General features: G+C 28.3%; 2 protein-coding genes across 2 annotated transcripts in view; both read left to right on the top strand.

The window, feature by feature from the left end:
* Positions 1-44: 44 nt before the first annotated feature.
* LOC113383643 (UPF0488 protein CG14286-like) lies at positions 45-2,215 on the top strand (the record flags this gene model as incomplete). The annotated part of the gene is made up of 3 exons (XM_026621894.1): positions 45-245; positions 302-428; positions 2,007-2,215. Coding segments are annotated over exons 1-3 (537 nt in total), but the record flags the coding sequence as incomplete, so codon positions are not given.
* A 7,617-nt stretch (positions 2,216-9,832) lies between these two features.
* LOC113383642 (serologically defined colon cancer antigen 8 homolog) overlaps positions 9,833-13,499 on the top strand; it is a 28,742-nt gene continuing 25,075 nt past the window's right edge. The window contains exon 1 of the mRNA XM_026621892.1: positions 9,833-9,996. Coding sequence (XP_026477677.1) covers positions 9,833-9,996 — 164 coding nt within the window. The remainder of the gene's footprint in view (positions 9,997-13,499) is intronic.

Raw genomic sequence — 13,499 nt, 5'->3', positions numbered from 1 at the left:
TATTTTACATAAAATAATATTAGTTCCCACTCAAGGCTCAAAGTATGTCAACAAATAGTAAGTTGAATAAAAATAAAGCAAATGCTAAACTAAAAGCGCCTCCGAAAATAGTTAATGAAAATCCTACGTCTTCTGATGCCACAAATAATACTTTCGAAGTTGAATTACTTTGGTGTATTCAACAACTAGAAACTTTACTTGGTGAAAATAAGTTAAATCCTGCTCGCAGTAAGTATATTGATCAAGTCATTTTAAAATATACGAATATATATTAAATGCATTTTCTATTTTAGCTAAAGAATCGATAAAAGCCTTGAATGTTTTAAAAAATAATTCACAACCTATAATAAAGAAACGGCAGATTATGAATCTCACATTTGGAGATTATCGGGCAAAAATGGCTGAGGAAGAGAAAAAATTATCAAAAGGTAATTATAAATATAAGTATATATTTTAGTAGAGATTTTTTTGTAATTTTTAATGCACAATTTTATAATACTATTTAGCTATACCAGTAGGAAATTATGATTAAATTAAATGGTGTTTTGTTTTTTAATGGTAACCAATTTCAATAATCTTTATTCATAACAGATTTATTGACAACCAGTAACATAATCTTTTAATTAAGAATCTATGCAACTAATTAAAAAACCTTTTTGTACATAAAGTACGGTCAAAATTACATTTATGGTAAGGACATCATACTAAGATACAAATTTTCAAGAAGACAGTTTTCAATTAAATCGTTTGGTTCTCTTTGGGACATTAGCATATAACGCATTAGCCCAAGGGGAAAAAGACATAGAAAAGTTAAAAGTAAAATTTAAGAGTAAAAGTTAGAAATCAATCACTTTTTGCAGGTTTAAAATTATTTTTTGCTTGGCCTCTAATGAATTAAACTGTAGTCCTTGCGAAATAGTACCATGCTATTTTGTCTGAAATTGTACAAAAATGATCAAAAAATCAAAATTTCATCTAACACCTGATAATTGTAATAAAACTGATTAAAATCTTAGTACTAGCATAAGTCCATTGATTTTAATAGATATGATTACAAATAACATCAACTAAGTTCCCAAAAAACATGACAAAACTGCTATCACCGTCAAAATAAATTTTTGAAGTTTATTTGAAGGTGATAATGGTTTTTACTCGATTCTCTTTTGAACGGATTACTGGGACTAGACTGACAATGACTTTCAACATCTGATAAGATTGTAATTATGAATTTCTCAACATTATGCAATTGTGGAAACGTTAGTAAAACTAGCCAATTTTTAAATAAGGCCACTGTGTCACTTTGTCCATATAACTATTCCATTTTGTTCATTTTTCTTAATGATAGCCGATCAGTAAAATAGTATTTATTATTTTAATGTGATTTGAATAAAAATCTAAATGTTTGATAGTTTAAAATGTAGGAGAAATCACTGTTATTATCTTTTACTTTCGTGTCAATTGATCCAATTTAATTTAAATATATCAAATATTTTTTCTTGTCAAATACTAATGTTTTGGCTTTGAAGTGAATTTTATACAAGATGCAAATTAGTCATACTAAATCGACTATTAAGTAGAATCTATCTTTAAATATTATAGTTTTACCAGCTTCAATCCTCTTTAGATTCTTATATTGATGAAACTGTAGAATTTTTTTTTTATTAATTTACTTAAATCTGTAAAACTTTATTATTGATATGACAATAATTTCATATTGTATAATTCTAAATTTGATGTTGTAAGATGTATTGACAAACTCTAATAATTAAACATAAAATACATAAACTTCTTTTAAAATATATTATAAAGTCAATTTGTTTCGACTATAGTGCTAGATTTTATTCAACGAAACTAAAAAAAATTAAGACTGAAATATGTAACACTAGTATTAGATAATTAACTACTCATGATTTATCAATTATAAGTAGAGTTTTTAATATTAGTGCAGTGTTTACACACTACCAGAATATGAATGTAATGTATGTTTTTTTATAATTTCTTTCCAGTTACTCAACAAATTAAATTTAAAAATAAACCAAATAAATCATCGGTGTTTATCAAAAAAAGTGCTCTACTATCCAGCACAAGTGATTTTAAATTTGATTTTCAATTGAAGGAAGATGCAATTGATGATGGAACAGTTGAAAAAATAGAAGAACCATCTGAAACGATAAGTACATCAAAAACAAATAATTTTAAATTTACTCCATCAGAAAATACATTTAGATTTAATTTTGAAGAAAATGATGCTGAAAAATAAATTGGTTTTAGAAATTCTTAAAATTGTTTTTTTATCATCATTAATTTTAAATAATTTCATCATTCATCATTATTTTCTGATTATTATTAATGGAGTAGATATGTTTTGATTGAATATGAAAATACAAAAATTAAGTGGTACATTTGTTTATCAGCTGATTTTTGCAAAACCTTGTTCATCGAAATAAAATTAGTTTATGTGATGTATTATATCTAATAGATTTTTTCACATATTGATATATTATACTAAATTTTTACTATTTTATATTAGATATGATGGATTAGTATAATATTAGATATGATACAGCATTCATAATTACGATAGAATTAGTAGAAATTTAATTGTTTTTAATATTAATAGCTGTATTAAGGACGCGGTTATTAAATTTTTAGAAAGACGGAAAACCATAAGTTTGATATGTATATAAGTATGTTTTTTTTAACCCTTTGGTACTGTAATTAGTGTTAAAATTATGTTTCGCGCGTGTAAATTAATGAAATTGTTAAAAATAATAGCATTTTTTTGAAATCTTTGTATGTTTGCATTTTTTGTATCGGATTTTTTGTTTATTTTGGAATAATTTAAAAATAGGATTTCTATGTACGACTTGAATTTTTGTTTAAAATTATTTAATTTGGTGACTGAAGGTACAGCCGTTATGTATTTTTTATACATGAGCTCTATGTTTTAAATTTTGAAAACTCAGTTCACAGTTTTAAAATAGATAATTTTTTTTATATGCCCTTAACGTAATAATTATGTTTTTTTCTTCGTTTTGATCCATACTATTTTTATATGAACTAGAAATTTTAATACTATTTATTATTTATATTAAGTTTTACACGTTTTATTGGAAATCAGGAAGTTCCAGCAAATTTGCTTCAAAGATCATGGCTATATACCATTTTGTTTTATTAAAGTTAAAGTTTCATAGCCCTTAAAAATTGAATTCTACAACGTGATAGACATATTCTATCATCTACACATATTGTGAAATCGAATAATAAGATTTTGCAAATGGTTTGTAAAATACTGATAGGTTTGTAGCTTGACAGCTATTTGATTACAAAACTTTTCATCGGATCATTGAATCAGAGCCGTATTATTCTATTAAATATATATTAAAGTAAAAAAAAATAAACCATTTTGGGTGTATGTCGTCGTGCCTTAAGGCAAATTGCCGGAACTTCCCGTACCGTAACGAAATGTTCGAGGAATACTGAATGTTTTGAAACAGATTATTATTAATATTGTAACATTGTCTAATATTTATAAGAATTATATAAACTGAATTGCAAAGTTCAAATTATTTGTTTAAAGTATATTAGAACTATAGTCAGAATTAAAAATAAAATCTGAATTATTTTCGATATACAAACAATTTTTTTTTTTGGAAAAAAATAATTGAAAAAAAAAAGTTGAAACAAAAATGTTTTTATCCAAAATCAATTATTTTGTTAAGACAAGCAGAAAGATCTTTGAATCATTTAAATCGGACGCTTAGTTCTCTCAAAAACTGCCATTTTTGCACATTTAGCTCCGTATCTTCAAAATGGCTGGGCCTACCTTTGCCAAAATCTAATAAACACTTCTCCCAGTCATTACTAATTGAATGTTTTTTAGATCATTCAAATCGGATGCTCCGTTCTCTCAAAAACTCGATTTCTATTTTCTGCACTCTTTGCTCTTTATCTCCGTAACTGCTGGACATGCCTTTGCCAAAAACTAATCAGCTCATCTCCCTATCAATAGGAATCGAATGTTTTTTGAACCATTCAAATCGGTTGATCCGTGCGCTCGAAAACGTGACTGGAAACTTGTATCACACACACACACACATCCATTTTTTCTGAGGTATACCAAAATGTTCAGAAACCTTCAAAACGTCGAGAAATGTAAAAATATTCAATATCGATTTTCGGCTCATTACAATAACTTACCCTACGGGAAGTTAATAAGGTAAAAAGTACTAAAATATTTTTGAACTAGAGTATTTTTTGTAGGAATATTTTCAAATATTTTATTTTATTATATTAAGATTCATTTTTATCAATTTATCATAATTAATTTTTGAACTAAAATCATCTCATTTTAAATTACATCTGATTTTGAATTTTCTTACGATTCGAAATCGCTGCATTTATGTGTCCGTCTATTACTAAAGTCAGAATTATCATACTGGATATAAAATCAAATCGTTTATCAAATAAAAATCGAAAAAATATATCTATGCAATAATAGTCAAAAATATTTAAGGGGTTGTCCAACTTTCTTTCGTGCAATAATGAATTTGCCAATTTTCCAAATTATTTTTTTTTTCATTATATATATAAGAATTAAATTGAATTTTCCACCAAATTTTTCCAAATAGGTGATAATTTTTATTTAATTTTTCCAACTAGGTGTAAGTGGCATTTTGTCTTAAGGCAGGTAGCATGAACTTCCCGGTTTGTGTAACTAATTAACTGAATCAAGAAGAATTGAAATTTGGCGACTTGCCATGATAAAATTTATACAAGAAATTAAAGATTTCAGCTTAATTTAAAAACTAATCAATGCGATTCTAAGCGTCTATTATTTCAGACTTTAAAGGTGTTTTAACTTCCCTTGGGGTAGTAATAGTAATGGGCCGACAATCGGAAACGAAAATTTTTGCATATCTTCACGTTTTAAAGGTTTCTGAACATTTTCGCATACCACAGAAAAAATGGATGTGTGTGTGTTTTGTATGTCCGCATTTTTTCGTCCACGTTTTCAGTCGCCGATTTGACGGATCAACCGATTTGAATAATCTAAAAAACATTCAATTCGTAATGATGGGGAGAAGTGGTGATTAGTTTCTGCCAAAGGCAGGTCCAGCCGTTTCGAAGATATGGAGCTGAATGTACAAAAAATGGCAGTTTTGGAGAGAGTTAAGCATCTGATTTGAATTATTTAAAAAACTTTCTGCTTGTTTTGATAAAATAATTGCTTTTGGAAAAAAAGTTGTTTAAATTTTTTTTTCAAATTTTAATTTTAATTCTGGCTGAAGTTCTAAAGCTCACTTACAAATTTTAATTAAATAATTTTAACTTTGTAATTCTGTTCATATAATTCTTATAAATAAACTCTTATAAATGAATTCTTATAAACAATGCTACATTATTTATAATAATCTATTAGAAAACATTTAATATTCCTCGAACATTTCGTTGCGGGAAGTTCCAGCAATTTGCCTTGAGGCACGATACCATACACCACTAGTTTAAGATAATCTTTGAGACAATGATCTCTATCTCTATGCCAAGTATTATCATTTTTTTCAACTATTACGAAAAAAGGACCAGACAGAAACTAATCAGCACGATTTCCTAATGATATGTTTTAAACAGTTTTTTGAATTTTCCGAATTGTTGCAAAACTTTTGACAAAAATGATGCGCTTATTTGCTGATTACAAAAATATATTTTTAATCATTTTTAAATTTAAAAATTGAATTGAATAAGAATTGAATTGCTTTTTGAAGAATTTGATTTTTTTTTTAATTTTGAACTTTTTTTCAAAGCAATCGCGTGGCGCGACTGTTTTAAAGACGATTGAAGCGCGTACGCGCCGCGTTGCGGTCTAACTGATAAACGTTGGTACAAACACATAGAAATGTAAACAAAAATTGCACTTAAATTTTTTTTATAAAATAGATAATTTGATGTTCATATGTTTAATGATCATTTTTGACCGCCAAATAACACCTTTTTTTACTTTTTTACTGGATCTCCGAAACCGATGTATCTGCCTTTCCAAAAATTTATACAGTTTTTCATTTCGTCAATACAAATAAAATGTTTTTTGAATTATTCAAATCGGACGCTTCCTTCTCTTAAAAAATGTGTTGCATTTTTGCACTTTTCGCCCCGTATATTTGAAAGTGTTTGCCAAAAACTAGTCAGCACGTTTCTGCCTCAATACGAATCGAATGTTTTTTTTGAATTATTCAAAACGTTGATACATGTTCCAGAAATCATCGACGAAAATTTGTATAGAAAAATATTGCAATAATAAAGAAAAGAAAAGTAACTAAATGAGATCAAATATTGGTTATTTGGAAGCATACAAGTACAGTCTGGTAGGTTGGCTTTACGAGTACACTCGGCTGGCTAAGTCGTTTGGATGGACGTCGATTTTCTTATATTGATTTTTTTTTTGTAAATTTTTGTTTTTCTTCAGTAATATATTTGATAATTTTCCGAATCCCTGTACTTGCGTACTTATATTGGATATTTCTTTAGAAAGCTCATGCTATATTAAGAATCTGAACGGAGTCAGTCAACTTAACATCTTATGGCACGCAACTGACACTGCCATGCACGGAGAGCTTCAGACGGAAAGCGTTTGGTCGGAAAACGACATACGTTTTATCATAATAAATATTTTAAATATATTTTTAAATATTTATTTTATAATTTTGCAATTCCTTAAATTGATATTTACAAATGCGTCTTCGACAAACGGTTCATAATCCTACAAAAAATTTTTAGTTTTCGAGCAGTTTTATGAACCATATTAATGATGCTGATGGCCATCCATTTCACTTTAACACAATTATTATAGAAAATAATACACAACAATAAACAATACACAAATATTAGAAAAATATTTATTATAAATTTTGTGTACTAAAGCTGGAATTTATTATTAAAATTAATAATTTATTAAAACCAAAATCGAAAAACATACCCATTACAAAGAGTAGCATACATTTGGTGTTCATCCTGGTATGAAATTCCTAAATCATGGCGCACACATAATGTTGAAACGTACAAAATGTATAAATAAAGTACTTATTGTTTTTTTTAATAATATATATATATATATTTATAATTAATTTCTTTTAGGGTAAGTTATACTAATCGTAAAGAAATCGGACCGACCATTTTGCGCTCAAAAATGACCATTAGACATATGCACATCAAATTATTATATATTTTATAGAGAAGTTAATAAGTAAAAATTTTATGTACATTTATATGGTTTCCATACCAATGTTTATCCGTTAGGTCAGCGACGCAGCGCTAACGCGCTTCGTAATGTTACCTCTAAAACAGCGATTGCTTTCAAAAAACAGTTCAAATTTTTCAAAAAAAAATTGTAATATGAAAAATTTCAATTTATTTCAAAAATTTCATAATTCGCAAAAATCTAATTTTTTCAAAGTTTTCAAAAAAATTTAAAGGTTTTTTAAAAATATTATGTTTGGTACAAGAAGTTCTAGCAATTTGCTTAAGGCATTATACCGTATATGTTACGAATTTTTTAAGATAAAATATCAGATGAGAATCCAAAATATTTATAGTCATAATTTGTTTTGATTCAATTTTTGTTACAACAATATTATAAAAAATGTTTATAATTTAACCAATCTTCTAAGAATGTGACAAAAAGGCTGTGATTTCTACAAATTTATATTAAATGATTGTAATTGATTGAACTAATGATTTCAAATAGTGTCATACAGTGATTATGTTTATATTTAAAAAAAATTTATCCACACATCTTATTATAACTGTTAATCATTGATTTTATATTGCACTTTTTAACTTCCCGTAGTAAGTCATAGTAATCGCAAAAAATCGAAAATGAAAATTTTTATATATCTTTACGTTTCAAAACCTTCTGAACATTTTGGCATACCTTAGAAAAAATGGATGTATGTGTGTGTGTGTGTGTGTGTGTGCGGGTTTGTGTGTTTGGATACAAATTTTCATCGACGATTTCGGGAACACGGATGAGCGATTTCAATAATTCAAAAAACATTTGATTCGTATTGATAAGGTGATGTGCTGATTAGTTTTTGGCGAAGGCAGGTCTAGCCGTTCCGAAGATATGGAGCAAAAAGTGCCAAAAACGGTAACTTAGTTTTTAAGAGAACGGAGCGTCCTATTTGAATAATTCAAAAAACATTTTACTTGTATTAACAAAATAAAGAACTGATCAAATTTTCATGGAGGCAGGTCTAGCGGTTTCGGAGATCTAGTAAAAAAAGTAAAAAAAAATGGCATCTGGCGGTTAAAAATGATCCTTAGACATATGCACATCAAATTATCAGATATTTCATAGAGATTTTAACAATAAGTATAAATTTTGTTCACATTCCTATGGGTTCCGTACCAATGTTTATCCGTTAGACGACGACGCGGCGCTTACGCGCTTCGATATTTCGTCTCTATGCAGTTAAAGCAGTACGATTGTTTTGAAAAAAAATGTTCTGAATTTCCAAATATTTCAAAATAAAATTTTCTCCAAAAATTCTTTTTTTTTCAAAAAAAGTAAATTTTTGTCAAAAATTTATAGTATCTCAAAAATCTAATTTTTTCAGATTAATTTTTTTTCTAATATTAATCTTTTTTTAAAAAAAATAATTTTTGGTACGAGAAGTTCCAGCAATTTGCCTTAAGGCACGATGCCATGCGCCCCACTAGTTTTAACCACAATCATTGATGATTCTTCTGCGTGACTACTCTGCTTTTTAGGACTACCTATGCGTTTGAAATTTTTTTCAGTAGAAGGCAACCCAATGGTTGTCTTTTCTAATAACCATTAAGTGTCCATGAAAGGCAATATTTGACAATGAGTGCTACTGATTTGTGTGTAAATGAATTTATGAAGTAATTTGAGGTTTATTGTTGCTATTTGATGTATGATACTTGTACTTTTTTTATAAAAGAGGGACAAAAACTGCTGCTCAGACAGGAAACAAATTAACTTATGTGTAGGTGAAAGAAGTGTTCAAAATTAAAATTTTTCAAGATCTCTAAATTGTCATTTCAAAAATATTATTTTGATAGATTTAATCAAATTTGAAGTTCTTTATGCTGGGGTAGTTACAGGTTACAGATAATCAAACTAAGTAACATAAATGCAATTTATCATTTTTTGTGTAAAATTAACTTTATTTCTGATTTTATCAAAGTACCTAATAGTGTACCTTTTAAAGTACCTAATAGCAAAATAATAAGTAGTCAAGATACAGTAGGAAAAAATCGCATGGACAAATTGTTATTTATGAGATCATGATATTGAGATCTTTGTATTAAGAGACAGAGAATCTGTGTTTTGCAAGATTTAGTGATGCAAGAACAAAAAATAATATTGTTTTAAATGAATTATTAAATAGGTAAGTATGAGTATGAAGCCAAAGCTATATTTTAGATAAAGGTAAATTATTAATAAATATAAAATTCTAAAATGGATATATGATACAAGTAATTTTATTGTATATCAAAGTATCGATTATTACTGCAATAAATCTATATATAATCATCAATTTATATTGCAATATGTAAACATGATATTGTATCAATACAACTACATTTCAGGAGGTATGTCCTTTTCCTTACCGGAAAATAGTCCTAACTTTTCTATCGACTCACCAATATTACCCAACATCCGAGGTTATAAATTTGATGCGCATTTCTGTGGGCGTTTCTTCATTACACAACAGTCCTTCGAAGGAAACGGATCTTTTTATACATCCTTTGTTATTGTTCAAATAAACAGAATTATTTTGATAAATAGTTTCATAAAATTTTTCGTAAGATGAAGTTGGGTAGTACCAATGGAAGCACTTATAGCAGGCCTAAATTGGGAGCACTGAGGTCAAGTTACTCGAGTTTGAGGTCACCAAAAAGTGTCTTAAGCGGAGGAGGCTTCAGCACAAACTTCTATGATAAAGATAGCAAACCGAAAAAATCCAGATCAAGGTAATTTATTTACTTATTTCATATTTTTATATCAAATGAATAAACAATTGTTTATATAAAAATCTCACGAAAGGATTCTACTTTTTCAATGAATGGTTTAAACCGTTCATTGAAAAAGTAGAATCCTTTCGTGAGATTTCATGATTTAATTAATTAAATTGAATATGGTATTATTTATAATGCCAATTTTAACAAAAAATAATAATTTAACAAAAATATGGTGCTTTTAATTTTAAAATTTGTGGAATGTTTTGATGGCCTGAATTGAAAAGCGAGGGTATAAATTCAATACTTATTTTAATATTATAATTTTAATATTTAGTCTTGAATTCAGGATTATCAACTTATTTATTAACTTGCAAAATGAAGTTTATCTCCTTTTTCAAAACCATATTCATTCACTTTTTCCTTTTTTGTGGCATTTTTAGTTTCGTTAATTTAGGTAGACCTAATTTTAACTTCTATTTAGTTTTTCTATAAAAGATGGAGAAGTTTTTTCTAGTTAGCAGTAGAGAAATATTTTGTATCTACATTTCCGAAAAAATTGTAGAGTGATTTTCGAAATGTAAAAACCGTTAAGAAAATGTGTGTTTGAAATCGCGTCATTTGGTTTTGTGTTTATGCCGACCGGTCGATTTTTTAAATAATTTAAATATTTTGTAACTTCCCAAAGGAGAAGTTTGTTTTCAGCAATTGTTCTAACAAAAATCTTTGATTGGCTAATATTATATTTTCTTGACGTTTCAAGTTATTTTTAATTCAAGTCTAAATTTGAACAAGTGGGGTGTATGGCATCGTGCCTTAAGGTAAATTGCTGGAACTTCCCGTACCGTAACGAAATGTTCGAGGACTATTGAATGTTTTCAGATAGATTATTATAAATATTGTAACATTGTCTAATATTTATAAGAATTATATAAACTGAATGGCAAAGTTGAAATTATTTGTTTAAAGTATATTAGAACTTCAGTCAGAATTAAAAATAAAATCTGAATCATTTTCGCCAAAAAATTTTTTTCTGAAAAAAAAATTTTTGAAAAAAAATTTTCCAATAATTTTTTTTCCAAATTCAATAATTCTGATAAAACAAGCAGAAGATTTTTTGAATCATGTAAATCGGACACTTAGTTCCCTCAAAAATTGCCATTTTTTGCACATTTAGCTCTGCATCTTCGAAATGGCTGGGCCTGCCTTTGCCAAAAACTAATAACCATTTCACCCAATCATTACTATTTGAATGCTTTTTAGATCATTCAAATCGGATGCTCCGATCTCTCAAAAACTCGATTTCTATTTTCTGCACTCTTTGCTCTTTATCTCCGTAACTGCTGGACCTGCCGTTACCAAAAACTGATTACGCTTCTTCCTATCAATAGGAATCGAATGTTTTTTGAACCATTGAAATCAGTTGATCCGTGCGCCCGAAAACGTGACCGAAAAATTGTATCCATACTTAATTGATTATAGTATAATTGTATATAAATTATAGTATTGTATAATTGATTTCTTATTTTGGGTGACACTTTGGTGACAGCTTTGCTTACTTTTGCTGACAAAGTGGCATGGGGGGGATACATAATTGTACTAAATCTGCTTACGTAATACTTGAACGATCCCAAAAACAAAAAAAATTGAAATAAAATAGGTGAAATAAATTTTTTTTTTACTTTTCCTAAAACCTAATCATTCGAATCGGATGTTTTGTTCTCTCCAAAATTATCACTGAATCGGTTGGACCTGTCTTTGCCAAAAACCATGTTTTCCAATCATTACGGATTGAACGCAGGAATCATTCAAATCGGTTGAGCGGTGGTCCCGAAAACTTCGACGAAAAATTGTATTCACAGACTCATACATACACACACATCCATTTTTTCTGGGGTATGTCAAAATGCTCAGAAACCTTTGAATCGCAAGGTATGCAAAAACTTTTAATTTCGGTTTTTGGACGATTATAATATATCCCGGTCAATTTATACATTCGAGGTTACTATAAATTATAATGGGCTTTAACTTAACAAAATTGTTTAAAATACAATTATAAAAGAAATCTCAAAAGTCCGATTCGATGCGAGCTAAAAAAATGACACAAGGTCAAAGGTAAACTAGTTGGTTTGGTATTTAGCCTTGAGGCGAATTACATGAACTTCCCGATATGTGTAAATAATCTACTTAATCAATAAAAAATAAATCAATTAAATGAGTGATTAAAAGTATTCCGAGTGGATTTATTACCCATAATTAAAACGAACGAACACGTTAACTCGGATTATTTTCTAATAGCAAATTTTCAAAAATCAACAATTTTTATATTTGAACCAGTTTCCGTAGGACGTTAAACGTTTAGTATGTTCAATAAGACCAAGTACTCTATTGTTATACCAAGTAGATCATCTAATTTTAATTTTAACAAACATCAAAAAACTACTCATTTTCTCAAATTTTGATGAATTTTTAAAATTAAACTACTTGTCGTAAGGCCGTAATATTTCAGTAAGTTCAATAAGACCATGACATATATTGCCAAAAAAAAGTTCCATAAAAATCGGCTTCAATTTTTTTTTCAACTGTTAATTACAAGAAAACTGCTTGGTAGATTTTCACCTAAAACTAATCAGTACCATTCCCAAATAATATATTTCGAACAGTTTTTGATTTTTTAAAATCGATTCGGAAGTATGAGCTTAAATGTGGACAAAATTTGTTTAATACTTCTTTTCAAATTACAAAAAAACGGCTCGGCCGATCGCTGCACAAAACTGAGAAAAGATAATCCACATTAAAATACATCGATTGGCTTTTAAATTTATGCAATCGGTTCAAGCATTTTTGAGCAACGTCGATGAAAGTTCTAATTTTGACAAACGTCAAAAAAACGACGCTAATTTTTGCAAACTTTGACATTTTTTTAAAATTAAACTATTTGTCGTAGGACCGTAATATTTTAGTATGATCTATAAGATTGTGGTATCTACCGTCAAAAAAAAATTATGAAAATCGTCGAAAAAAAATTTTTTAACACTCTATTACAAGAAAACGGCCCAGCCGATCTTTACCAAAAACTAATCAGGTCGATTCCCAACCAATATGTTTCGAACCAGTTTTTGAATTTTCAAAATCGATTCAGAATTGCGGCCTAAAACGTGGACGAAGAATTTTTCACTTTTCTGCGATTTACAAAGAAACGGCTCGGCCGATCGTCGCACAAAAGTTAGAAACGGTAGTCCTCATCGAGATACATCGAATGGATTTTAAATTTTTGAAATCGGTCCAGCTGTTTTTGAGAAATCGTCGATTTACGGCAAAAAATCTGTTCACACACACACACACACACACATACTTTTTCCAAATTTGGTCTCATTCGATTCAGAATGGCTTGAAACGTCGAGAAAACATAAAATTAGCAATTCGGATTTTTTTATGAAAACATAAACTTCTCCTTCGGGAAGTTAAAAAATGACGCTTTTGCCATTTTTAGCTGAATAGTCAGTTTTATCGCAAAA

This window comes from Ctenocephalides felis, unplaced genomic scaffold, assembly GCF_003426905.1.
Source record: "Ctenocephalides felis isolate EL2017-DRISC unplaced genomic scaffold, ASM342690v1 CF-g0.4_SCAFFOLD_03570, whole genome shotgun sequence".
Lineage (NCBI taxonomy): Eukaryota > Metazoa > Arthropoda > Insecta > Siphonaptera > Pulicidae > Ctenocephalides > Ctenocephalides felis.
This window is presented reverse-complemented; position numbering and strand designations above follow the sequence as displayed.